The sequence below is a fragment of the Acanthisitta chloris genome, unplaced genomic scaffold (assembly GCF_000695815.1).
Source record: "Acanthisitta chloris isolate BGI_N310 unplaced genomic scaffold, ASM69581v1 scaffold4366, whole genome shotgun sequence".
NCBI lineage: Eukaryota > Metazoa > Chordata > Aves > Passeriformes > Acanthisittidae > Acanthisitta > Acanthisitta chloris.
This window is the reverse complement of record NW_008677466.1, coordinates 54,255-80,567: the sequence shown is the minus strand read 5'-3', so window position 1 is coordinate 80,567 and position 26,313 is coordinate 54,255. Positions and strand designations below refer to the sequence as shown.

The window sequence follows — 26,313 nt, the reverse complement described above, 5'->3', positions numbered from 1 at the left end:
GGGAATACATCCATATAGGACTGGAATAATGTTCTTGGTTCCTTATGATGCTTTGTTGTTACACTGGAGATTAAGCTATTCATTAATTCCTTTCTTGGACCATGCATGGCTTCCAAGGGTGCCATCTTCTCTGGGAAAAAAAAGGTATAAAGAGAGCAAATAAATATATTCAGACTGAGGAATTCTGTTCCTTTCCATAGACTGGCTTATGTTAAAAATATTTCTTCAATTACATTATTGTGGGTATTAGCTGCTTTATGTTTAGCCGTGTATAGTTTTGGGAAGGTTTTGTGGAGTTTATTAATGGACTTTAAATAAGTGTGTTAGTTATCCATCCCATGCATTGAGTTGTTCTGAATAGTAATAATTTCAGATTTCTTCTAGGTGTAAATGAAAGCCATTGCTCACATAGGCCCTATTTATTTCTAGTTTGGAAAACAAACAAGCCTAGTGAGGCCAAATTTAAAATATCTTTACAAAACAAACCAATGAGTCCTTTTCAAACCAGCCAGAATAGTGTAATCTCATCACAGGCTTCAGGAACTTCTCTGATGGCAGTGGAGCAAAGAGCCCAAGAGCAAGTGAAGGGAACTAAACTCTCTTAAAAGAATTTCTTAAAACACAGGGAAATGCTTTCTCAAGGAAGGTGATAGTAATTGGTTATGGAAGAGAAGAAACCACTCTGGTATTGATACAAAGCCCCTGGTAATCCTTTTGAAGAATTTTTGTGCTAGTTTTCTTCGTCTCCATTGCAAAATAAAATAAATCATAGAATGGTTTGGATTAGAAGGGACCCTTAGTTAGTTCCAAGTCCCCTGCCACAGGCAGGGACACCCTCCACTAGTTCTCTGGCTATTTTCCAAATAAGAGAAAGTTAGGAGTTGAGCTTATCAGTCCAAAATTAGTATTGACCAATACCAGTTACATTTATATCTTTTTTGATTCCAATATCCTTATTCTTTATCAATCATTTTAAGTTGGTGTCAGGTTAGAAAGATTCCACAGAGATGCTGCTGTTTATGCCAGGCAGGAGGCTTACAAAGATAAAAATAAAACATAAAGACTAACGCCTTCTTTTATTATAGGAGTTAGCAGAAGAGGAACTCCATCCCACTTGCAGTTCTGCATTGAAAGAGAGTTATCTCTAAGCTCAGTTTCTATGAAGTCAAGTCACAGGAGGTCTAAAGTAAACAAACCCTGCTGTTACTTACCTCAGTGACTTTCACCTGAATTTCCATATGACCGTTCTTTACAATTGTGTTAGACTTCACAATTTCATCATGCTAGCTTCTCGGCCCTTTCCCCTTGCCCCACACTCTTTAAATTGAGGTTCTCCAACTAATGGCATTTCTGAGACAGCAGATGATTCTTAACCCTGTGGTTTTCATCAGTATTGTCATCACCCACCACTAATCTGTACACTTTCTCCTGACAGAACCAATGTATCATCTCCACCTTCAGCACATTATAGATACCAGGATTCTGAGCTATCAGGTGCTGCAGTTGAAAAGCTTAATTGACAGTAGCATATTTCACTGATTGCTTGAGAAGCTTGGACAGAACATGGCTATTTTCATTCTCATTGAAGTCATCCAAGAAACACTTATTCTAGGACTCTTGTTTCAAGACTTTTGCTGTCTCTGACATCGGATCTAATAGGTTAATCCTACTTAGTCCTTTGGTTTACTTCACGCATACATAGTATCTCTACATGTAATTGCTTTGATGCTCTCTAATTCAACAATATAGGAGAATCATGCCCCAAAAAGTCCTGAGGTGGTTTTTTATAACTAAATAGGAAGAAGACATTTCCTCCATTATGAATGGAGAAGATACAATTTTCAACAATGTAACCCCTTCCATTCACAGTGATACTTCCTTTTCTAGACTACCTTTTTTCTAAAAATCTCAGGCTTGCTTAAATAAATAAATTTAATTGCAGTTTATTCACTCTGAATATGGTTTTCTATTTGAAATATTTTTTTACAGTGATCACAATACACATTGCTATCAAGTAAAGAGTCTTCTCCGTCATGGTTTTGTGCCACATTCTGTTCTGGTTTGATTTTCCTATCTTGTTTAGAGTAGGACCTTTTTATGATTGGCTCATTTATCACTTCTTAAGGAGAACAAGATAAATGAATGACATGATACCAGGGTGGTCGATTTCAGAAAGAGAAGCTAACTTCATCCTAGCTTCTCTATAAGGCTGTATCAGAATTTCCTTTTAATTAGTGTTATTGAATGTTGTTTTTTTTCAGTTCAGATGACATGGCATGCTTGGGATTTAGCTGGAGCCATTTATTTTTTACAATCTTCAGTACTACTGAATAATATCAAAAAAGTAAAGGTACAGTAGTTAGAGTTTGAAGATAAATAAGAACATTTTTAGGGAATATTACATTATGGGTTTGGTCAGCTAATCATATTTTGTGTGTGCACGTGAATGGTGTTTGTGGCTGCTTGCAGGTAATTCAGGTCTGGACACCTCTAGGGTTTTTATTTGTTCCTTAGTACATGTTTTTATAAAGCATTGTATCTTATGGTAATGCCTGTTTAAAAAAGGGTAACTTGGGGAAAGTGATGCTGCTGCTTCATCTGAGACCTTTAATAAAATCATCAAGCCTGGAGACCTCTAAGATTATCAAGTCCAACCATTAACCTGTCACTGCTAAACCCTAAACCATATCCTCCAGCACCAGATCCAGACACCTCCTGTATACTTCTAGGGATGGTGATTCCACCACCTCCCTGGGCAATTTCATATTCCAGAGCCTGACCACCCTAACAGGGAAAACTTTTTTCCTAATGCCGGATCTGACTCTGCCCTGTCTCAGCTCAAGGCCATTCCCTCTAGTCCTCTCCCTGCAGCCATGGCAGGACAGACCATCCCCCACCTCTCTCCAAGCCCCGTCAGGGAGTTGTAGAGAGCCACCAGGTCACCCCTGAGCCTCTTCTCAAGGCTAAACAAACCCAACTCCCTCAGCCCTTCCTCATGTATTCTAGATGTTTTCTGCCCTTGTTGCCCTTGGCTGGACTCCCTGCAGCGCCTCAGTGTTCTTTTTGCAGTGAGGGGCCCAAAGCTGAGCACAGCACTGAGCTGTGAGCTCCCCAGTGCCAAGTCCAGGGGGATGATCACTGCCCTAGTCCTGCTGCCACACTGTTATGACATTTCCTGCCCTCATGGGACTGAGCATGCACCCTGTTATCTAGCTACAGGTGAGAGGGTTTTTTGTTAATTATGTTACTATATAACACCCCTTCCTTTTCAGGGCTGTTTGCCTGAAATGAGGCTACACACTGTTGCCTTTGCAGGTGCAGAAAGTTGTGTTTACAATCAGAATATTAGTTTAAAGGGAGCACTGCAAGACAGATTCATGGCACCTTTTTGTGACCAAACTCATGCTCCTATCTATTTTTTCGGTAAAATCTTTCAAAACTAAAACCATTGTAAGGTAAAGAGCAAAAAAGAAAAGGATGAATTGTGATATCTAAAGAAAACAGTGCAGTTAAAAATGTCTGTAATCAATGTAGGTGAAGAAATGGAAAAAACAATCCACATCTATCTAGTAGCCATCTTGCATAGCTAGTTGAAATCAGAAAGATCTAACCTTTCTAAGAAAAGAGAACAGTGATTGATATTGTTGGAGAAGTATTTTTTGATTATCTTTTACTGTCTGTGCCTCTTCCCTGTTGTATCACTGTGTGTATGTGGCTGGGTTTTGATCAGTGGATAACAGAACAATGCCTTTTGTTGCTCCCTGTGATTTGTATTTCAGGTGAGTGACAGAAGTAAAGACAATTCAGATGGCTGTGGGAGGTGGGATGGCTGAGGAGCTACTGATCAGCTAAAGAATTCTACCTTGTGATGTTTGCCCCTGGGATGAACATGTGCAGACACTACATCTTTGAGCTGAGAATCTTGTTAGTTTCAAGGATAGTTTCTGTTATATTCAGTCTTAGAGGAGATTCTCAGGCACATTAATGAGGAGATATTATAGAAATCCTAACTACATGTATTTTAAAAGTTATTCAGACTTGTACTGGAATCTAAGCATGTTCTTAAATGCTCTTTGGGATTGCATGAGGGTTTTTACGTGGGTGATGAAATTCTTTCTATTATGTAAGTGCAATAGCAAAATGTTTACTTTGAGGAGTATTAGTTATAAAAAGTATGTAGAAAAATAAAGAAATGTTGTAGGTACAGAACATCACATTTGCTGCTTTGTACCAGACTTCTTACCCTCTGGAAGTGTTAGGGAATAAATGTGCAAAAATCAATTAAGTCTAATAACTTAACAAATGATAAAATATCTGTGATATAATAAGAGGTGTGTGTTTACAGCTTCTTGCATCTGTATGCCAGTGCTAATTACCTTACAACTTGAAGTGAAGCAAAAACTAACTCATCCTGAGGGCTGATCGCTGCTCTTGTGGCATCAGTGTTCTCAGCACGTTTGGAGTCCCCATGTGCAGAGGACAGTGCTGTGCCCAACTTGCAGGGCTTGTCTGGCAGGACTCATGGGCTTCTTGAGCTCGTTTTACCAGGTCCTTAGTGATCTGCCCTGCATCCAGCTTTGCTAGAGCCATTTAGCTTAAGGAGGGTGCCAAGAGCCAGCCAGAGAGCTCTGAAGTCTGTTTTATTTAAAGGAGAAAGTTCATTGTAATCTCAACCAAAGCTACAGAGTTAATGTCCTAAAGTTAGTGTTTTAAAGCAGTTGGAAAATGCACCTCCATGGAGGTTTAATGTGTGTGCATTGTCAGCATCAGCTGATTTGACATAACTCTTCTGAGCATACTAAGGCAAGGACAAATGCAGGCTCTGCTTGTTAGGTGACATTTGTTAAAAGAATTTCAAGATTCCTTAAAGTTGTCTTATAATTAGGCTTTACCAGCTTGTTTAGAGATGCTCATACCTCCTTAGGTAACTGATGAAAGGAATTACAGTGTTTCAGCAGAAAGCATATTGCAATCACAGCAGTCCATTTATTTTTGCAGTCCATTTACTGATGAATTTGCAGTTCTCATTTCAGTGTAGGTGAAGTAATAATAAGCAGAGGATAGAGTTTATCTCCATCCAGAATGTTGTAATGCAATAATAATAGCAGGCATATTTGTTCTCATCAGCTTGGCTTCCATTTTCTTATTAATGGCACTAAAATCTATGTCTGCAATTAATCATTTGGAAGGAACAGTAGTGTAGCACCCTGTTTAGTTTAATTTCAGTTTATTGGGTTTTAAGTTCACATTGTTGTGGGTTTGGGTTTGTTTATACTTGCAATGGTCATGATCCTGATTTTTCTTTATAAGATTCAAGTATTAAATGTTTACTGCAAGTTCTGTCATTGCTTTTGAAAGCACTATGTCAAAGGGGAAACACTTTGAAACCAATTTCTGTGAACTTTTCCTTTACAATAAGTATTTACAACGGTACTTTCCATTGCTAGCAACACCATTGGAACAAAAATAATGTGCATAAGTCATTTTCAGATCAGCTGAAGGGATGGTTAGTTCTGCTCCCCAGCACAGACTTTCTCAGAATTTGCTCTTTAAGGTGCTATATTGTATGGGCTTTGTGTTTTATGATGCTGAGAGAATTCTAAGTAGTGAAAATATTGCATACTTTAAAGCAGTGCTTGTCTAACTTGTGCTGCTGGACTTGGTGTCTCGGCAGTTCAGAACTAGCTATGGCTTTGAGGAAGGAGAAGTGGTTAAGATACACTGTAATTATTTACTTTAAGATAATACCCTAATTTCTGATGCATGAAGTAGCTAGCAGGTATCACTAGGTCAAGCAATATTATTTAGATCTTGTCTTAACTTGGTTCTTTTTTTCTTTCTTGTTGTCTCTCCCTCAGTTTGTAAGACTTGTATTGTTCAACACTTTGAAGACAGCAATGACTGTCCCAGGTGTGGCAACCAAGTGCATGAGACCAATCCACTAGAAATGTTAAGGTAAGATGCTATTTCACAACATTTGCTGAAATGAAAGGACAGAAAGAATTTTTTTTAAAAGTCGTAAGATCTTTATCCTGAAAGGAAATTCATTGTTTTGTTTATTTGTATAAGGCATATATTAACTGTTCTGGACCATAGATGTCATTTTCTTAGCTCCCACTAAATTCTAAATTGATTTTTTTCAGATATAATAAAAGGAGGAAAGATAAGGGAAAGACAGAGAAAGACTGGGTATATTGTGCAAGTTAAAATAAGCATTTTAATACCTCTATTAAACAAATAAATGAGCCATATACCTTTCATTCCTTACATGAAATTAAATTCTAGAGTTTCTTTTTTCAAATTATTTAGGGCATTCCAAACTGCATGGCAACTCTTTTTCTTCTTAGAGCAGTATAGAAAATGAATCACACAAATAACAATGTTTTCCAAGGCATAGATCTGCCAATCTGAATTGAAGTCTGCTGTGAGATTAATGAAAAGACACTAATGAACAAAGTTTTGACAGTAACAATACCTTTTCTTGAGAATTTGTGGCTTTTATTTCACAATAACACACCTTTTTAAAAACAACTACCTTTCTTGAAATTCTGGCTTCTCTTTTAATGATGTTGTGTTGAAACAAATGTGATAGACATCTCATAAGATAGAGAAATCAAGAAATGTCATCACAAGTGGAAGAACTTCATGTTTCCCTGAAGTGATGAAGGCACTTCTTGCCCTCACTCCCAACACTCCCTCCACCCCACCCCACCTCCCGATGTGACTCGCTTGTAATACTGTTGTGAATTTAGGAAGAACTATTCTTATATCAATGTTAAAATACACATTTACATCTGGAATTTGCTAGAGTTGGTATCATTTCCTAATGTCATTGTGTTTGCTACAATTTGTCATATACTGCTTTGATTTTTTGACTCATACCTGTGTGCACAGCAGTTCCCATGCTTCAGTGAGGATAGGTGAGAGAGATTAAATTCAGCAACTCTAAAGGGTGTTACTGGCCTATGTCTTTATTATCTGAATGTTTTTTGGAAGGTTAGGGCTTAGAGGGTTGATGTACATGTTTACCATAAGTATTTTCAGTATCTGAAGGGGAATATACAGGGAAGTTGGAGAGGGACTCTTTTTTTTTTTGTGGAACTGAAGTGATAAGACAAGAGGTAATGGGTTCAAATTGAAGGAGGGGAAATTTAGGCTAGATATTCGGAAAAGGTTTTTCCCTGTGAGGGTGGTGAGACACTGGCACAGGTTGCCCAGGGAGGCTGTGGCTGTCCCAACCCTGGCAGTGTTCAAAGCCAGGTTGGCTAAAGCCTTGAGCAACCTGTTCTGGTGGGAGGTGTCCCTGCCCAGGGCAGGGGGTTGGGACTAGATTATCTCTAAGGTCCATTCAAACCCTTAAAATTCTATGATTCTATGATTTTTCTGATCTCCTGGCAGATCACCTGTATCTGAGGTGCTGTGTCAGCCCTAACAGAAGATGCTATAGAGTGTTTAAAGCTACTAATAAGCTGGAAACAGAAACATTTTAGAAATATTTCTTTTCTTCTGATGGGACTCTCTCATAGGAGATGAAAAATGCATTTTCTGAAACATCTAATAGGTGTTTCATTTAGTAAATGAATACTGTATTTTAAGCAGGAAATGATAGATGGGTGAGAAAAGTTGCAAGCATAAAACACAAATGTGGGAAGAGCTGTTTCTATGCAATTATTTCCTGAAACTCCTTTTAGAGTCATTGGATCTATTTGCCAACAAACTGCATATAGTTAGTAGTTTCCTGGTTGTGTTTTATGAAACAGCTTTAAACATTTGCTAAACTAATAATCAGAAGAGCATGTGAACAGTGTAATGGAATTACCTTTTTTGGATGTTGCCTGCATAAGTTAATATGTGAGTGATACTCTGACCATAGAGACCAGCCCCATCATTGTTAAAGAATGCAGTCATTTTCTGAGAAATGATTTTGAACACTAGACAGTAGTTTTAACTGAGCTCTTTCACATAAACTTTTAAACTACTTACAAACTCAATTCTGAGTGACTTCACAACTGTGTGAGCTTTTTACATGTATCACTTAGTTGGCAGCACTTGGGGTCTGTTGAAACTAGAAGACTAAGTCTGAAATTCAACATTGAGCTCTAAAGTGACAATGTAGGAAGAGTGCTAAATTCTAGAATTCCCTCTCCTGATTTAGCAAAATTCTGCATCATCAGTACTCAACAGGGTCTGTGTTGGTTATACCATGAAGGCAGGCTGCTTTTTCTCTTGGTAGCATGCTTCTATGCAAGGAGGTTTTCCTGAATGATAGTCTCAGTTTGCTTCATGTTTGCTAATAACTATCAATTATCAGAGAGGATTGATCTCATAACTCATTCAATATTGTAGAAGAGGTGAAAAAAGAAACTATGCAAAGCTGACACAAATGCTTGGTTCTTGTTCCTATGCGTCCTTATTTGTAGGTTGGAAGATGTGGGGGTGGAAAGAGATGTGTCCAATATATCAATTTTCTTGTTTTAGCATTAACAGGAAGTATAATATTAAAAGTCTGAGACCAACTTAGATGTTAGGAAAAATGTTTTCCCTGTTAGGGTGGTCAGACACTGGAATAGATTGCCCAGGGAGGTGGTGGAGTCACCATCCCTAGAAGCTTTTTAAGAGGCATCTGGGTCTGGTGCTGGAAGATATGGTTTAGAGTTACAGCTATGACAGGTTAATGGTTGGATTTGATGATCCTAGAGGTCTCATCCAACCTTGATGGTTCTATGATTCTAACCTTGTCAAGTAGTTTCATTTTGTAATAAGTTGGATTCAAGTCACAGAAATACAAATCTTTGTTAAGAGTGCTTATAGGTGTGGATAATAGGAACACTGTAAGATGCATCTGAAATTGAGACCCTTTTCATAATTTCATTTTTTCCCTGTAAGTTTAGTTCCCCTGTACTTAAAGATCAGATAAGAATATTTTCCCCTGCATTTTTTGAAGTGTTGATTCGTATTTACACTCTGTAAGGGCAAAATAACTTTTTAGTTTTTGAAAGAAAACAAAGCAATTGACTAGGGTGTGAGGCCAGTTCTTGCTGATAGCATTGTAAATTTGAAAAGTTTGCTGGTTTTCTTGCTATGTTGGCATTACCAGAGACTTTTGGTTTGGGCCATTGAAAACGAATTAGAAAGTGCAAAGTGGGATTTTCAAAGATAAATATAGGAAAACCAGCAGATATTATACCATCCTGAGGAAGAGTGGGATTTTTAATTAAGGTAGTGATGTTCTCTTTTGAAGTCCTTATTTCATTTCTCTTAATGAAGAGAAAGTTATGAAGATTGTAAGAAAGCTCCAATGGAATCCCATTGCCCAGACAGGTTCCCAGTGTGCTGCTGTGGGAGCTTCACAGAAAGCAGTACCATGTGGTCACACTAGATGCTGACAGAGGAGGTTGGAAGATACACCATTTGGAAAGGTAGACCTGTGTTGTCATCGGTCAGAAGTTAAGCACTCAGACATCCCATGAATTTGGTTTCTTTCTTATCTGTGAGAAAGTGTTTTCTATGCTGCTTCATTTTAGGGGAGGTATGTTTCACTTGCTGAATTTCATTTTTTGTCCCTATAAAAAGCAATTAAAAAATGGATCATGGTTGTAGCTAAAACATGAATATTCTTACAGTATGGTTGTATTCATTGAGAGATAGCACAGTGAACTAGTCTGTGAACATGGTATTTGGGTAATAGGTCTAGTTGTAAACTTTGAATTACAAGAACAAATTCTGTAAAGAAAAGAACCTTGAATACTCATGTATTTGTTCTAAGAAGATAATTGTTATCAATTAGAATGGCTTTTAGGCATCCTCAACAATAAAAACAATCAGTCTTATTCATACTTTACCACTGTTAGTGAACAAATGCCAGAGAAGAGACTTATACAATCATAGAACCATCAAGGTTGGAAGTGACCTCTAAGATAATCAAGTCCAACCATTAACCTCTTACTGCTGTAACCCCTGAACTCTAAACCATATCCTTCAGCACCAGGTCCAGATGCCTGTCAAACACTTCCAGGGATGGTGACTCCACCACCTCCCTGGGCAATATTCCAGTGCCTGAACCCTAACTGGGAAAACATTTTTCCTAACTTCTCCTCTGAACCTCTTATGTTTTTTTACCAGGCCTATTGTGTATTATGAATGACACATACACATACATGTATGTGTATTTGCAAATATATATGTAAAGAAGTACATTGTTATTGAGATGAAAAATTAAGGCAATTAAAAATACACCAAAGGCAATCATTATACTGTAGCTTCTGACCAAATGTCAAGGTACTTGATTTCTCTAGCCATATTTGCTTAGTATTTTATTTTGTCCTGGTTTTTTCTTTAGGCAGTGAGAGTTCCTGTTCACAACAGATGATGTAGAGGGCAAAGGAGAAAAAAGGAAAAGGAAACAGAATGAGAGACAGGAAACAGGATAAGTGAGACAGGGAGAGGACTTTGAACAAGAAAGCAGTTGATAAATTAAATGGATAGGAGGGTGGGTTAAATTCAGAGAAAAGTAAAATATTTTAGCTTTAGTAACAAAGGTTGCTGTGTCCAGTGGAAGGGACTGTAATAACTGGTTTTGGCACTAGTATATTCTGTCTTCTGGTGTACAAACTCATGGCAGATTTAAATAGTTCAGGTTAATTATGTTGGTTACTGAGCTCTGTCAGGTAGCAGCATGGATGCTCTGTGGTCTTCTTTATCCTGCCAAGACTGGTTTGTCAGCGGTGTAATGAGTAGGGAATAGTCTGTTCAGTTTTTCATAACAGACTTAATTTCAAAGTGCTTGAACACTTAATATGATGATGCAGTTTGTAATTTTCATGCTTACAACTCATGAGCTGGACCTTAAAATTAGATAGTACTTTTCCACTCTGTTTCTTTTAGTAACACAATTCTTTTCACGTAGCACAAATTCAAACAATAAAAGTTTTAGTTTTTTCTATTTTGTTTCATTCTTGTCTCTATGCATTAAAAAATAAATTCCTTAATTATTTCTAAAAGAAATCCATCCAAGAGGTGGTTGAGATAAGTTTTAATGCATGTTGTGTCTCAAGCTAAAATCATTTGGTTTTGACAGGATTTATTATTTATCAGAAATATGCAACTCATTATTCAAAAGTTTTTGTTATTCAAATGCTAAAAATATTTTAAATGCTTGTTTCCATTAATGTGAAATGTGTTTTTTCCCTCTGAAAGGCTGGATAACACCTTAGAGGAAATTATATTTAAGTTGGTGCCTGGACTTCGAGAACGTAAGTTTCTCACTTGGTTTTGGGTACCTGTTTGGGCTGATGGAGGGAATGTGGCTAATTCTAATGATATACCTGTAGTATTGATTAAAAAATTCACATTGCTGTCCTTTGATGTTAACTAGAGGAACTGCAGCGAGAGATCGACTTTTGGAAGAAAAACAAACCTCAAGAAAATGGACAAGGTGATGATTTTTTTTTTCCTCTTGTGTGTGTTAAGTGACTTTGCTCATTAAGACCTGTTTGTTCACTTACACAAGCACATTGTTTTTACTGAATTCAGAGGTATCACAGAAACTTGTAGCAAATCTGTGTAAATGCAATATGGGTCTTCATGTACTGCTGCTTATCAGTTGTTTTACAAACACTATCTGTTTGCATTCCCCTGAGCTCTCACTTGCAACATGCTCCAGTTTTGCAGTTGAATTCTTAATTTTCTTAATACAGCAAGCAACAGAACTTTTTTTACAGAGTTTTTACAGATTACTTTCTGTTACTGAATTTGACCATCTGTTAAGTAGGAGGTTGTCAAGAATTAGTTATGACAAGTAGTAAAACAGTTTTCCACACATGCTAAACAATTGATTTATATAGATTCCACAATTATTTGTTTTGTTTGTTTCTTTTTTTTTTTTTTTTTTTTAATTGTTGACCCATGAACTTTGAAAGCTCAGTATTGAGGTGCTGAGTGAGGGCTACATCAAACTGCTTTTATGCTCCTTTAATTTGACATCAAGTTTTTGATACCATAGCCTATTTGTTTTGATTTTAAAGAACTTTTGAAAGGCTCTGCCAAGTTAAAGAAATAGCACTGTTTAGTAAAGGATAACTGTCAAATAAATATCTGTAATATTCTTCTGCACTCAATTATTTATAATATCTTCTTTTCAACTTCATAATATTTCATTTTCTTTCTCACTAGTTTGGTTGATTTGCATTTGCCATCCCTTGCAAGGGACAAGGTTGTTTTCTTTTACATAATTAAATGAAGAACTGCAGAACAGTTTAGATAATATTCTTAGTTTACTACTACATAGTATGCAGTGTATACCTGTTCAGTTTTAGAAAATATTTGAATGAAATATAGACATTTCTTGACTGTTTAGAAAATTATTTTCTGCTATATAGATAGATAGAAAGAATTAACACATGATTTGCAAATTTTGGAGTGTGACTTAACCAACTTAGTCTTCTGGTTCTTAACCTTCCTCCGATAATTTAACAGTAAACCTAATGGACACGAGTTGCTAAGTGTAGTGAGAGCTTGGATTGTTTTGTGAATGATAGGAAGGCTCTAACTCTTAAAATATATTTCTAAGGAGCTAGAGATGTATCCAGCTCCATTAGTGACTGTATCTTTGGGCTATGGAAAGTTGTCTCTACAAACCTTCTGAAAGTTGTGACAACTCATTGGGACAAATTATGAGCATTTAAGCTATTTTCTGACATAAAGAGGCATTTAGAATCTTGCCCAAGAATGAACTGTTTGTTGAGAATAATTTCAGTCCTGTTTCAGTTGTCAATACCATCCCTGCAATCACATTGTCAGTCAAGTTTAAGCATCTGTCGGTTCTGTCCTGTACCACAGGTCACAGCACAGTTCCCAACCTTAGTATCTAAGAGATGTAAAAGCAAATCCCAGGACCTACAATTTTCACACATCAGAAATAAATAAAAAAACCAGACATCAAAGCATACCTCAGGCATTGGTAACTCCACTAGGAGAGTGGTTACCAGAAAGAATTGATGGATCATGAAACAGGTCATGGTACAGAGGAAAAAAATGTTCATTAGTCCTCTCCAGACTGAACTGGAGAAGGAAGAGGGCAAAGAGCTTTACATTGACTCACTCTCTGGTGATCAGTTTTATGTTCAATACCTGAGAAAAGCACAGGAAGTAGACAATATCCAAGGTTTGCGAGCAAGATGAGAAGAAAAAAGCAATACTAATTTAGCCCTTAAGGAAGGAGGGGCAGAGGTGAGTGAGGTGTTGGTTTGGCTTTCCTGTCTTCTGTTCTTGGCTTAGTGCTTTTCAAGTTAAAGAACAATGAGTCCATTCTAGTGACATTAATTGGTTTTTTCACATTTTGGGGTTTATTTTTAACTTCTGCCATATTTAACTTTAATAACATGCCTGTAATGGAGCACCACATTGATTTCTGGAGGCTGCCTGTACAAACATCATTAATTCTATTATCTACAAGGATTTTTCAGTAAATAGTCTGATGCCATTTATATGAAGGAGCATTTGAATTTCTATCAGGATACCCTGAAAGATGTGACTTTCTTTGCATGTGTACCTGTTTCTGGAAATATACCATGATTGGAAATTTGCTAATTTCCCTAGTTCTGTAATTACTTTGTCTTTCAAGGCTTTTCAAACTACGTAACTAAATCTTCCTCCATTACTCATCATTGGTAACAAAAGTTGTGGATGTGTTTGCCAAAGGATCTGTGAATCATAGGCAGACTCAGACATATACTTGTGAATTCACCTGCTTGATCAGTAGAATTTGCATCCTGGACTTTCACAAAAAAAACCCCAATTCTGTAGGATGATGCTGTGCATTCTGTTCATAGGAAGATGATAAAAACAAAATGTGTGTATGATACACATTCAACTAAGTGTGTCAATAGCTAATAGGGACTTAGGGACAAGTCTTTTATAATTATAAAATACTTTAAAATCGTAAGAAAGAAAAGTAATGAATGTAGCTTAAAACTCATCTTGAATATGTGAACTGAACAAAGGGAACTAATTAGTGTGCCTAGAAACTGGGGCATGGCTTGGTGCTAAAGTTTATGTTCGATATTCTCATCTGAACTTTTCTAAGTTACTTTAAAAGTTTGATAAGTGTAGGAAAATAGCAGAATTTGATCTGAAAGTTTCTTAAAAATGCAAAAGCAGCTTTTTCAAGTTAGTTGTGATAATGCTTTATTCCAACAGAGAGCAGCCTTTGTTTTAAATCAAAATAAGTAAGTTATTAAATAACAACGGTAGGATTGGACTCTATGATCTGAGGTCTCTTCCCATCTGGTTGATTCTATGATTCTAAGTTTGGGATACAGAAAAATGATACAATAAGGTTATTGTATCATTGCAAATTTGTAAAAAAATTGCATGGTTCATTTTATGGTTCATTTTATGGTTATTATTTAGATACATTGCATCCTTATCTAGATGTACATGCTAGTCTTAGTATTCAAGTGTTCAGCTTTGCTAAATTTGAAAACTGTATATGACAGTATCTTTTCCAAAGAGAATTTTAAACCAGGAATCAACAGAACATGTAGCAGCATCAGTGAAAAGCAGTAACATGATATATGTGATTATGTAGGGTATATGTGCTCTGCTAAAAGATGCATTTCCTCCTCGCTTATATTTTGTGTTTTTAAAGGGCAATAAGTAAGTATATGGCTATGTAGGCGTAAAATTCTTCTGGAGAGAGACACCTGGAGTTCTTAAAATGGCATTACTTAGATTGGCTCAAAAGTGGATGAAAGTTAGGCTTTCTCTTCCCTTAGTGTACTTTGTGATAACATTTCAGGAACTTGTCTCTAGTGGATTATTGTGGCAGGCAGTTCATATGAATTGATTACCCATGCTTCTTTGGTTGGTTATTCCACTGTTTATTTGAAAGCAATATTTTTTGTGAACTGCAATACCACAGAGTAGGTTTAATGTGGTTGAGTGATCCTGATGCATGCACAGTTGGAGGGGTTTAATTATTGGACACATGAGAAGTAGACAGCCAGAACCATTATGGTCCATCAGCCTTATTTCTTTCTCCATGGGAATATGTTACCTGCATATTACATTAAAATTTCAGTAGTAAAAATCTGGTTCCAGAGAGCTTTACATTGGTCAGTTTAAGAATGCACTGAGTTAATATTGTATAATTTGAAGAAAAAATAGGCTCACAAAAATGCCATTATTTCTTTGAATATGTGACTTTTAATTATTTTGCACTTTAACATGATCTTCACGTTTTACAGATGAAAGTCCAAAAGCTGATAAACCCAAAGTAGATGAGGAGTGTGATGAAAATGAAGAAGATAAAGACTATCACAGGAGCGACCCACAGATTGCTATCTGCCTCGACTGTTTGCGCAACAATGGGCAGTCAGGAGATAACGTAGTCAAAGTGAGTATTAAACAACCTGTGCTGTTGTTATTGATGGCAGAATAGCATCTCATAGGAACCAAATTGGTTTATAACCATTAACAATAAACCTTAACGTGGTGATGTGTCTCCACTTCCAGACTTATTTAGTCCATTTTTGTGAGGCATTTCAATGTTAGAAATACAATTCCATACAGAAATCCGCCTGTGACAGTGGAATTTTTTGTGTGTGTGGATTATAGTTTTGTAGTCTACAGCCTTGATGGTATATAACTGCATTACACAACAGATTAGAGCATACCACAGAGGTACTTATACAGCTAGCTGTAGGTGAGCTGCCTCACACTTTCAGGATTACTGTCTTAACTTGCCAGCATGAACCTGCTTTTCAAATAGATTGTGTGCTGCAGGACTGGGATCCAGGTCTTCCGAGCTGTAAACCTGATTTTGACACCAGTGTGTGGCCTTGGGCAGGTCACTTCCATCTGCACCATGTGTAGACTAATACCTGCCAACCACTGTTGTAAGAATTAGGGTTATTTTGTTTCCATTCCTAAAGGGGATTACCTAATGGTGTTGAGTCTAGAAGGAAGTCTTTAAAAATCCTCTTAGATTTCAACAATATTTTATTAAATTACAAATAGAAGAATTAAAATATATAAAGACTTTTTTCTAATAAAACTACTTATTTTTTCTGTGTGCTGTGTTACATGTATAATTTTGGAAGCTCTTAACACAGTTAAGAAAGTTTTGATTCACCAAGGAAACAAGTATATGTTATCTCTCCCTGTTTATACTACATGCAGTGAGAAATCCGTGTCCTCATCACCACATAGGAGTCTCAGATTTCCAGCTTTTCTGTTGAATCAAAACTGTCAGGTTCTGGATCACAGCATCTGTGTTAATAGATCACTTCTCAGATTTGTAGTTTCCCTGTATTTTACCTAGATTATTTGTGAATGTTTTTACTTCCTTTTTCTCTCAAGGACTGAAGAACTTCTAAGAAATGTTACACTTGTTTGACCCTCAGTGTTACTCACACAAATACGTAGACGATTTCAATTCTGCTGGGGCTTTTAGTGGGTTTGTTGGTAGTTTTGGGGGTTTTTTTCTTCCTGCATCTTTTTGAAATTTCTTTAGAACTAGGGATAGGTCAAATGAACTTGTTTGTCATCTTTTAAATTGAAAAGTGACCAAAAGTAAACCTATGGTACTATTAGGAAACAGAAGAGAGTACAGTAAAGTTGGTTACTGGTTGAAAATATCAGTTACAACTGTTCTTGTACTAAAAGTTGCTTATGTTTTCCAGAACTCCTAACATGTTTTTTCTCATTTGTTGCTGTTACTTTTAGGGTTTAATGAAGAAATTTATCCGCTGTTCTACTCGAGTGACCGTGGGAACTATCAAAAAGTTTCTCAGCTTAAAATTAAAACTTCCAAGTTCTTATGAGGTACATTTGAAAGAAAGATGTTTGTGGTTTTATTTCCCTGCAACATTATATGTTTCTAAGTACTATTAAATGTTCCAAGTGATATTTTCTGGCTTTAAACAAGAAGCGATCATTTTATTACAGTAACTAAAGCTGCTAATCAAGGAGCTCATACAATTCTAGTAACTTCAGTGCATTGCTCACCTGTGAAGGAACTGATACATTCGATTTTGGCATTTTTATGTGAAAAAATAAATGCTTTCTATTTCCATGTGGCTAATATAAAAGTCACCTATTAGAGTTTTGGACTGGTAGCTACTGGGGAAAAGGAGAGCTCATCTAGGCCTACATCAAATTACTCTGCAGTTTCATTTTCTTTAGATATAAGAAACTATCCAGTAATTATGAACAAAGGAGGAGCAATACCATTTGAATCTTTCAACATGCTAATACTTTTTTTGCACCGTCCCTGGAATTAAGTGGAATTTGATGGAGAGAGTCTTTGCTTCATAAATGGTTTGATCTTTGACCAAGACTTTTGTCCCCTGGGGGAAATTTCTAACATTGCAGAAGTTGTGATGCAGGTGGAGCTGGCAAGTGTGGGACTCCTGTATCTGCTTCCCCTCTTTCCAGGGATACAGGGATTTTGTCTGAAGCACAGACTGTTTCTTCAGCCAGTTCTCCCACGGGAGCCAATGACTCCATGGCTGCCTTTAGCACAAGCAGCAGCCTCTCAGATTTGATCAGGAGTAGGGCTGACTTAGGTTAGGTGCACACATTTATTGCTATATGCAGGAGTTTGCCACAGTGTCATGACATGCTGTGCAGCCTTTTCGGTGTCAATTGCTTTTGTTAAATTAATCTGCCTGGCACTTAAATGGCTTCTGTTACAAAGAATCTTCTTACTTCAAAGTCTTGGCATGTTTTTCATCTAAAAACCAGAGAAACATTATAGCTCTAGTAATGAAAATATTGACAAACATTTGCAGTGTAAGATGCTATAATGCAGTTTAAAACAGTCATTTTTCACAGTAAGATCATTGCTTTTCTCTTTCTTTTGCCTTCAGCTAATGAATGTTTGTATACTTGGAAGTGCATTTTTCTTGTAACTTACAGTTATTTTAAAACTAATTTTTTTAAATTACTTTAGAATTTATTTTTTTAAAATGAAAATTGCAGTACTTCTGGTTTGTATCTTCAGGTTTGAAAGAGCAGTGGCATAGCAAGGTGGCCTTCAAACTACAGCACTAGGCTCTCTCTTCAAACAGATACTGTGTAGTATTGATAAACATGGGGAATGTTTGTCTACTACTGATTTCCTCCCTCGTTAACAGACTTTCTTCTGTCCACACCTCAACTGAAAACACAGAAGTGAAAATACATAGTTGAATGCTACAAAACAGCATATTGTCAGCATGTTGTATTTATCCGGGTTTGATATATATGTCTGATGAAATTTTTGTATGATGATAGGAGTTGTGGGATTCACTCTAAGATTCACTTAGGAGTTCATCTAGACATGAAAATTTTGTATCCCTTTGCCTTACTGTTTGTTCTGTTGTATTTTAAGCTGGATGTACTATGCAACGGAGAAATCATGGGGAAGGATCATACTATGGAATTCATCTATATGACAAGATGGAGACTAAGAGGCGAAAACGTAAATGCTGTTACATTATTAATAAATGATGTTTTGGTAGATTTATCATAGAGAGTATACATGCTTTCATAGCTTGGTCCAAAATATGTTTTATGACTCTTTGAAAAACCCTTACTTAAAAATGCCTTTTGCGTGTTTTCTGGATTTCTCATGTAAAACCCTCTGAGTGAATCTCTGCAGCACATAGATCCTGACACTTCAAAATAGCAGGTATAAAATGTTTACATGCAAGTCCTGCTCTGAATTTTAAGTTAAGTGTCTGAAAAACCCAAGCACTTGTTCTTTTTCTGCAAGTTTGCCTTTAGTGGTCTTTTGAGTTACCGTAGTTGGGGAATATGTGTCCAGCAGTTCTTCATTAAGAATCTGTTTCATTCAGTTAGTAAAGTGACACTGAAAAAGTATTGGTGAAATCTAATTGTTTTATCACTGTTTCTGTTAATACTACACCCATATTTTAGCTGTCCTGTCTAACACTCAGCCAGATACCACATCCAAATGGGTTTTCCTTGCTGCATGTGTATGTTTCAGAATTGCAACATTTAACTTTTTTAAAGACTTTTTTTTTCAGGTCTGATATTCAGTTTTATTTAGTAGCCTTTATAGTGCCTTGTATATTCAACTTTGTTTGGCTAGAAATCATATCCCCTTTTCCTCTCTTTCTTTTATACATTTGTTTGTGTGTGGCTGTTGATTGTTCTTCAGTCTTTATTGCTTTGCAGTATATGCAGGTTTGTTGTCTGTCATTACTAGTGGAGGCTAAATTGGAGTGCAACTAAGTCTAAGCGTTTAACATATGTTAATGCACTGATCTGAAGAAACTTCCAAACTTCCTGTGTTCTTTTTTTTTGTGTTAAGTTACCCAGTGCTCAGAATAAAAAGCACTGAGGCACGGACAGAGAAGACAGGGGATTAAACACGCTGTGGAGTTAACAATTGACAAGTTTCTTAAAGTTTTACCTTAATCTGAAGGGGAGGGGGAAGGACAGATTTTGATAGGAATTAGGAGAATTACTATATAGGCAAGTATTAATTAGATTTGAAAGCAATATTGTGCTGAAATTTGATGATTGCTGAAACCCTAATGTTGCACAAGTAAGGGAGCTTTAAGTAGTGTTTTTTCCAACAGTGCCTTGAAACCAGTGGGTGTTTGTTAGGCTTGCCATCTTGTATTTTTTATTAGCATTGGCTGTACTATTAGGAAGTGCTGAGGCAACAACTTTAGTGACAGTGAAATTTAGTCATGACATTTCATCCTGCAGCCCCTGCCTCTAAATGGATTTTTGGCAGCTGCATTGGATTGGAAGCAACAGTAACTACTATATTGACAAAAAGGACATTATTTGTAGTGGTGAAAATTCAAAAATGTCAGAACTATAGTTTTTAACACTAAGTGAATGTAAGAGTTGGCAACTCTTGATTATATTTATAAATTGTGTTTACATACAGTATAGTCAGGTGTGTGTTCATCTTCTCTTTTATGTAGTTTGAAATTCTTCCCCTGAAGTCAGATATAACTAAAACCTATAACAATTACGTTGTGGTGGTAATAAATCCAGTAATATCTACCCCTGAAGTCAGATATAACTAAAACCTCTAACAATTACGTTGTGCTGGTAATAAATCCAGTAATATCTGGGCTTCTGTGATTTTGTTTTCCTTAAGAAAGTTTAGATAGTAATTAACTAACAACCTCTTCTTCTGAATGAAGATCAAGTAAATCCATTATCTACGTCATTGGTACTATTCACCTTAACTTTTCCTGGCATAGCTGTGGACCTTACATGAGGTAGACGAGTAAAGGGAAAAAGTCCATTTATTCTTTGAAGAAATCTTTCCTGTTTTTAAATAAGTAGAGTAATGGTAAGCTTTACCTTGAAAATCAAAGAGAAAAACAATCACTAAATGGTAAATGTGTATGTCCAGCTGTGGATGCCTCTTATCTGATCAGAAAATCATCTCCTTCGCAGTTTCCGTGTCAGAACTGCTCATCTTCGCAAGTCTGCTCACAGGATGGCACTTTTTATCAGGTAAGAGGCACTCACGACTGTACATATTACAGTCCCTAAGGTCCTGTAAGCACTTCAATTGTAGCTCAACTTGTGGAGTTTTCATACAAAGTGCTAGAACTCTGTGAGCGAGGCCTGAGCATTGTCATTCCTTCAGTGCAAACTTCATTGAGTGATTAAACACAATCCATTCACAAGGTTCAGGGGCTTCTTTTGCTTTACATTAGGCTGTTCGGCGGTTTTTTGAGAGATCATTCTGTAAACTGATATCTGTGTCAGTCTTGAAGGATTATCTATCTCTTCCTATCTTATCCTTCTAAGCAGCATTGGTCAGTTACTGACAAGGAATCAAAACTGAAGAGTGTGAATCAAAACAGACTGTGCTGGTTTCATCTCTTTAAGGGAATTCATATGTCCTTTCTAATGAAGTAAAGAAATGTTAGATTTTTCTAAGCTATATTCCTTCCATGTATTTTAAAAGAGGAAATGGCTTAATGTCTAGAACATATAACAAAGCAAAACCTCCCAAACCTGCAAACTGAAGCTAATTTCTGAGTTTCATTGATCAATCCGTTTTATACCTGTATGAAACAATATTTCAGTTTCCTCACTGAGAATTTTGACTTGAACTGATTTCTAGAAGTTACTTTGCAAGCTCGAAATAATATTTTTGCCTGAGTAAAAAATTAAAGCTAGTGATAGAAGGTCACTCCCCACAACCTACTGCACTCATGCCTACTTCAATAATTAGAATTGTTCCTGTATAGTGCATTTCATTTGTGCAGTTTTGTAATTTTGTTTGCAAAAACACTGAGCCTCACTGGTTTACTTGGCAATTTCAGTGAGGTGTCTGCTCTGTCTCTGCCTCTGTGCACTTTCAATTAGATTCACATACTTTTAGAGGCAATTTATATAATCAAAGTGAAAAGCATGTGAAATAGTATTTAAATTATCTGGTAGTCATATCCAATGCAAAGAAAAAGGTGAACAGAGACCAAGTAATTTAAGATACTACAGATACATGGTTGTTAATTGCACATGCAGATTACACATGGTGCTCCCTGTCTTCTCTCCTAAATGCTTCTGATACTGTTAATACCTCTGGGTTTATGTTGTGATATCTCTGCACTCCAGTTTGTAAATTCCCTGCAAGTATGATCACATTTAGTTCTGGTGATCATTTCATTTCCATGGCAGGGTAAGTTTATAAACATGTATAGGTCTCTGCAGTTATATATTTGTTTCTTCATCTCTGTTGCAGTTGAAGGATGCAGTAAAATATTTCTGGTTTTAATAACTTCTGTAATAATTATTTGCATTCCAAATTTGCAATTAAACCCTCCTTAAATCAGCTTTATTTGTCTGCCCTGTACCAGCGAGGTAGTTAAGCCCATACAGCTGCTGAGACAATGAAATTTCCTCGGGGTTTATCCTATAGAAGATGTCCAGTATCCTAATGAAGTTAAGAGAAAAACATCAGGTTTAAGTGAAATGCTGACAGATTGAAAAAGTAAGACATTTAGTAAGACACTTGGAGTAACAAGTGCCCAGGTGTTCCACAGCCCTTTTGGGAACCCCAGCCACTCTAGCCTTCTTTTCCACAACAGTTTTGTCCAATTCAGGGATCCAAGAAGTTGATTTGCCTGGGGTTTTAGTGGGGTTTTTTGGTAGGAACTAAGAAAAGTGTATCTCTAGATCTGAGGTTAAGCAGTTTGGATCTGGGGGAGAAGTTACCCCACATCTCTCAGAAAATCAGCTGACAGCCATGTGACCTTTTTTTTTCTTTATTACCAGAGTAGCCTAGCTCCCATCACCTAGTGTGACTATTAGTGTAGCTGTGACCCTCTGCATATATAAAATTCAAACAAAGTACATCACCTGTAAATATACTTTGCTTTAGAAAGTATAAAATTTCAAGATTGCTTCTCTTCAAACACAGCAACACAGAAATAAGAGTTGTTTGAGCACTTCAAGATTATCTCTAATAAAACATAAATATTGAAATATATAAAAACAGATACAGAAATGACAATGACAAATAGCTACAACTAACTGACTTGGAGATTAAATATAGATTTGAAGCATAGGTATGGATTTAACTGTTGAAATGTATGGAGTTATTTTATATAAAGAAAACTGCCATATACATGTGTCTTAGGGATAAGCTCTGGCTATTCTTAAGGCAGTCTTTAATTTTCTTTGTATTGTTTATGAATTATGTCTTCATGCTTTCTTGTCTGTTTTTGTTATTGTTTTTCCCTTGCTTTTGTTTTCAGTCTTACCCTATGGTACTTCAGTATCGACCTAGAATTGACTTCGGTTAGACCAAAGGGCCAGATCCCACTGAGATGAATCCTGCACTAATTGTTTACCCATCGACAGATTGCACAATGAATGGATGTGCCTGGATTGGGGGGACACAGCCAGATTTTCAGCATGCAAATAAGGACATTGTCTTTCTTAAAATTGTCAGTTGCATCTCTGTTGTTTCTTATTAGAGCAAGCCAAGTGCCATTCTGCTACTGAAATGTGCATAAGATATTTGTGTATCTTAAGAGTGTGCTGCAAATCATAGCCAAAATCATGAAGTGTACAGTCAAGAATCAAAACCTATGGAATATTTTTTGCTTGCGTGTTAGAAATCTTTCCTGGTCCTAATATTGATTACACTAGCAAAATGGCAGAGTGCTCATTCCATGTGGTGTTGCAGTTTCACACACTTACTATTTTACTGAATATTGTTGTTTAAATCATAGAGTACTGTACAAATAACTAAGGATTATACCTAGACAATATTTTGTATAGAAAATATATTTAGAAAAGTGGAGATTGGGCCACTACCTTTTTCTTGGTAAGGTTCTCATGGGTCCAGGTATAGCTCACTCGTGAGTGTGCAACAGTCCTTTTGCAGTGAATGAAGATTAATTACCCTTAACAAAAGATGTAGAACGTGGTAATTCAAAATAGTAATTTTAATCTTCTGAAAAGATTCTGCTAATATTGCTTAAAAGCATTGCAGCCTTTGTGATTGCACTTTTCTATGGTTTCCCTAAAAATTGGAATTTGGGATACTAGCTATTTTTGGAAAATGGCTTCTGGTCAGATTACATTTCTTCTAATAATGCCTCCATAAAAATTAAGCTAAAATAATATTTAATGTCCATGGGACAAATAAATTTCACTATAAGACTACAACCAAGGCAAAATTTTATATAATTACTACCTTTCATAATGAGCATTTCCTTTTCAGATTGGATGGAGGTCCATAATATGCTAATACAAAAATAATATATAGCTTTAATTACATATGGTATCTCTCGTGACTATCTGGAGTTTAGAATTCATTACAGGAATTTCATTCGCTAAAGTCACATCATACAACTATTTCCATAAAATTAGAGGTAATGCAATACTGAAGATAAGCAGTCTGACCAAAATAATTTTCAGGTCATCTTTTTTCCTAAGACCTGGTAGTGCTGGATAAAAAGTGATTGTTGCCTTAGGTATTGCAAGCATAATGGTTCTAGTATGGAATGTCTATTGGGGCTTCTGGTATTGTTGCAGGGAGCATAGCAATGCTTATGTTTTCTGTAGTCTTCCGTTGTCTTTGCTCTGCTTAAAGTCAGTTGAGTTTTTCTCTTCCGAATTCTGTGGAGATACTTATAGTTCAGTAACTTTGTGTCATTCCTACTTAATACTTGGCTACTAGTGTTGTAGATAGATATTTTTTCTATTTCTTTATGCCTTTTGCATACAGCAAAAAGGAACCAAATCAGTTTTTCAGAAGCTACTGTAGAGTGAATTTGTCATTCTTAGATAGACAAAGTGAAAATTCTTTCTTGGGATCAAGTATCAAAGATAAATGCAAGGCTGTAACTCCTTTGTAAGTTTATGTTCATGTACGTTAGTTTGTTCTGTAGGAGAAATAAGCATGTTGTGGATTAAATCTGGCCCCTTCAGTGTTGTTAGAGTTCTAACATTGATGACTTGAGGAATCACGTAGAGTTGGGTTGAGTTCTACCATTGCACTCCAAAGCCCATATGACATGCAGAAATAAACATGCTGTCGGTAGCAGTCTGTTTAGGAAACCTGCCATTGCAGGTCAAGGTTGCACATATTGTGCAGATGCCTGTGAAACTGGGGAAGCAAAACCTTGAAGAAGCTGCTGCCCCTTTATACAGGCACAGTGTGCTGGCCCATGCAGCCGCTGGTTTGCTCACCCCCTGGATGGGAAGGGGGTGCACATACTGGCTGCAGGGAGCAGTCATCTTTTTGCCCTCCCAGTCTATGATGTGCTACTTGACAGAAGAAGATACTCCATGTAGGGAGGGCCCTTCTCTGCAGAGTCTCTAGGGAAAAACAGGTCCTTTGTGTATATAGAGGTCCTCCTCATGGAGCAGCTTGAAAGAGCAGAGCATGCAACTCATTCTTCTCTTTAGTATCTACAGTTGTTTTGTATGATAGAAATAGGGTATTATTTGTAAATATTTACATGCACATACAAATGACACTTTGCAGTTTTTATATATTTCACGTGTTTTTATACCAGAATTTTCACTGTAGATTTGCTTGACATAAAACACCTGTTTCAGTTTATCGCAGAACTGATAGTAGGATGCTTGAGCATAATTTCTGCTTGGTTCAGGGCACAATCTTTTTCTCAACAATTGTGCTTGCTGTTTTGACAAACCTGAACAGACTTGTCTTAAAAAGACAGGAACACATCGTTTTTAATCCACTATAAGTTCTTCTACACGGAAGTTTTCATCTACCTAACAGGTCCCCTGTTATAGCACTACTTTGTATTGGCTTTGGAATGGCAACTTAGAAGCTTTCTTTAACTGTCTAATAACTTTCTATAGGCATCATTCATAAAACCATGAATTCTTGCAATCAGGATTGGACATTAGTTTAACCCATGGTATTTTCTTGATTCAAGTTGAAGCTAGATTACAGAAGGCAAATCTTCATTTTAAGCATGTAAAATACTGACAGATCTGAATCGATGCTCCCAGCTGAGAATGGTGGCATTAAATGCATATGAGCTAACCACCTACACTTGATGCATTTCTGATTTGATGGCACAGTGCCTGAGTGCTGCTATAGTTTAATAGTTTTTGTAACAGTGAAGTGCCAGTAAAATACATATCTTAACTGGGCAGCTTGTATAACACAGGCATTGCCTTCTTAACAGGAAATTTCTCTCCCATATAGTACCTTTGTGCCATGTGTCTACAGATATGCATATTTAATTCATCTGTGCCAATTAAGAATATCTGAGCAGCATAGGAATATGAGAATGCATGTACAGATTCCTGTGTGCCAAAGATGGGGTAAAGTGAAATGAGTACCTAAGCATTCCCTTCAGACTGTACCATATGCCATCCTAGAGCAGATGCCTGGATAAAGTCACACCTTCTGAGCATTTCCATGACAAAGTGTCACCACTGCATGCTTGTAAAGCATAAGAATATAAAATAAGTGTTTGCTGCCCCTGTGTTTCTATGGCTTTCCCATATCAGCAGTATCTAGCTGCAGAAGAATAAGACCTAAAAAATTCCTACCACCTAACCTTGCTGTTTTTGATTTAGCACATTTGGGGCTGCCTTTTTTTTCCCCCAAAAGTGAAAAACTCGTTAATGAAAATCAGAAGCAACTTTTTGTTGAGCATAGCTGATTGCTGCATTTATCTAGTAACAAGCTGTAAACTAGAATTTACAAACAAGATCTTATAATATCTCAAACAATATGGATTTATGTGGTTAATCAAGAAATGTACCTTCCATCAGGCATTGCTACACTGCTGGTAGCTAAGGGCCTAGTTCTATAAATTATTTTTATAA

At 36.6% G+C, this 26,313-nt stretch overlaps 1 protein-coding gene across 2 annotated transcripts in view; it reads left to right on the top strand.

The window, feature by feature from the left end:
- Positions 1-23,619, top strand: part of PCGF5 (polycomb group ring finger 5) — a 30,553-nt gene extending 6,934 nt beyond the window's left edge. Inside the window, exons 2-9 of one of the 2 annotated variants that reach the window (XM_009076506.1) lie at positions 5,859-5,955; positions 11,197-11,252; positions 11,375-11,434; positions 15,246-15,394; positions 16,726-16,824; positions 18,374-18,463; positions 20,431-20,490; positions 22,746-23,619. In XM_009076506.1, coding sequence (XP_009074754.1) covers positions 5,859-5,955; positions 11,197-11,252; positions 11,375-11,434; positions 15,246-15,394; positions 16,726-16,824; positions 18,374-18,463; positions 20,431-20,490; positions 22,746-22,793 — 659 coding nt within the window. In that variant the 3' untranslated portion in view covers positions 22,794-23,619. The remainder of the gene's footprint in view (positions 1-5,858; positions 5,956-11,196; positions 11,253-11,374; positions 11,435-15,245; positions 15,395-16,725; positions 16,825-18,373; positions 18,464-20,430; positions 20,491-22,745) is intronic. The other variant, XM_009076507.1, reaches the window with a different exon arrangement.
- Positions 23,620-26,313: the final 2,694 nt, after the last annotated feature.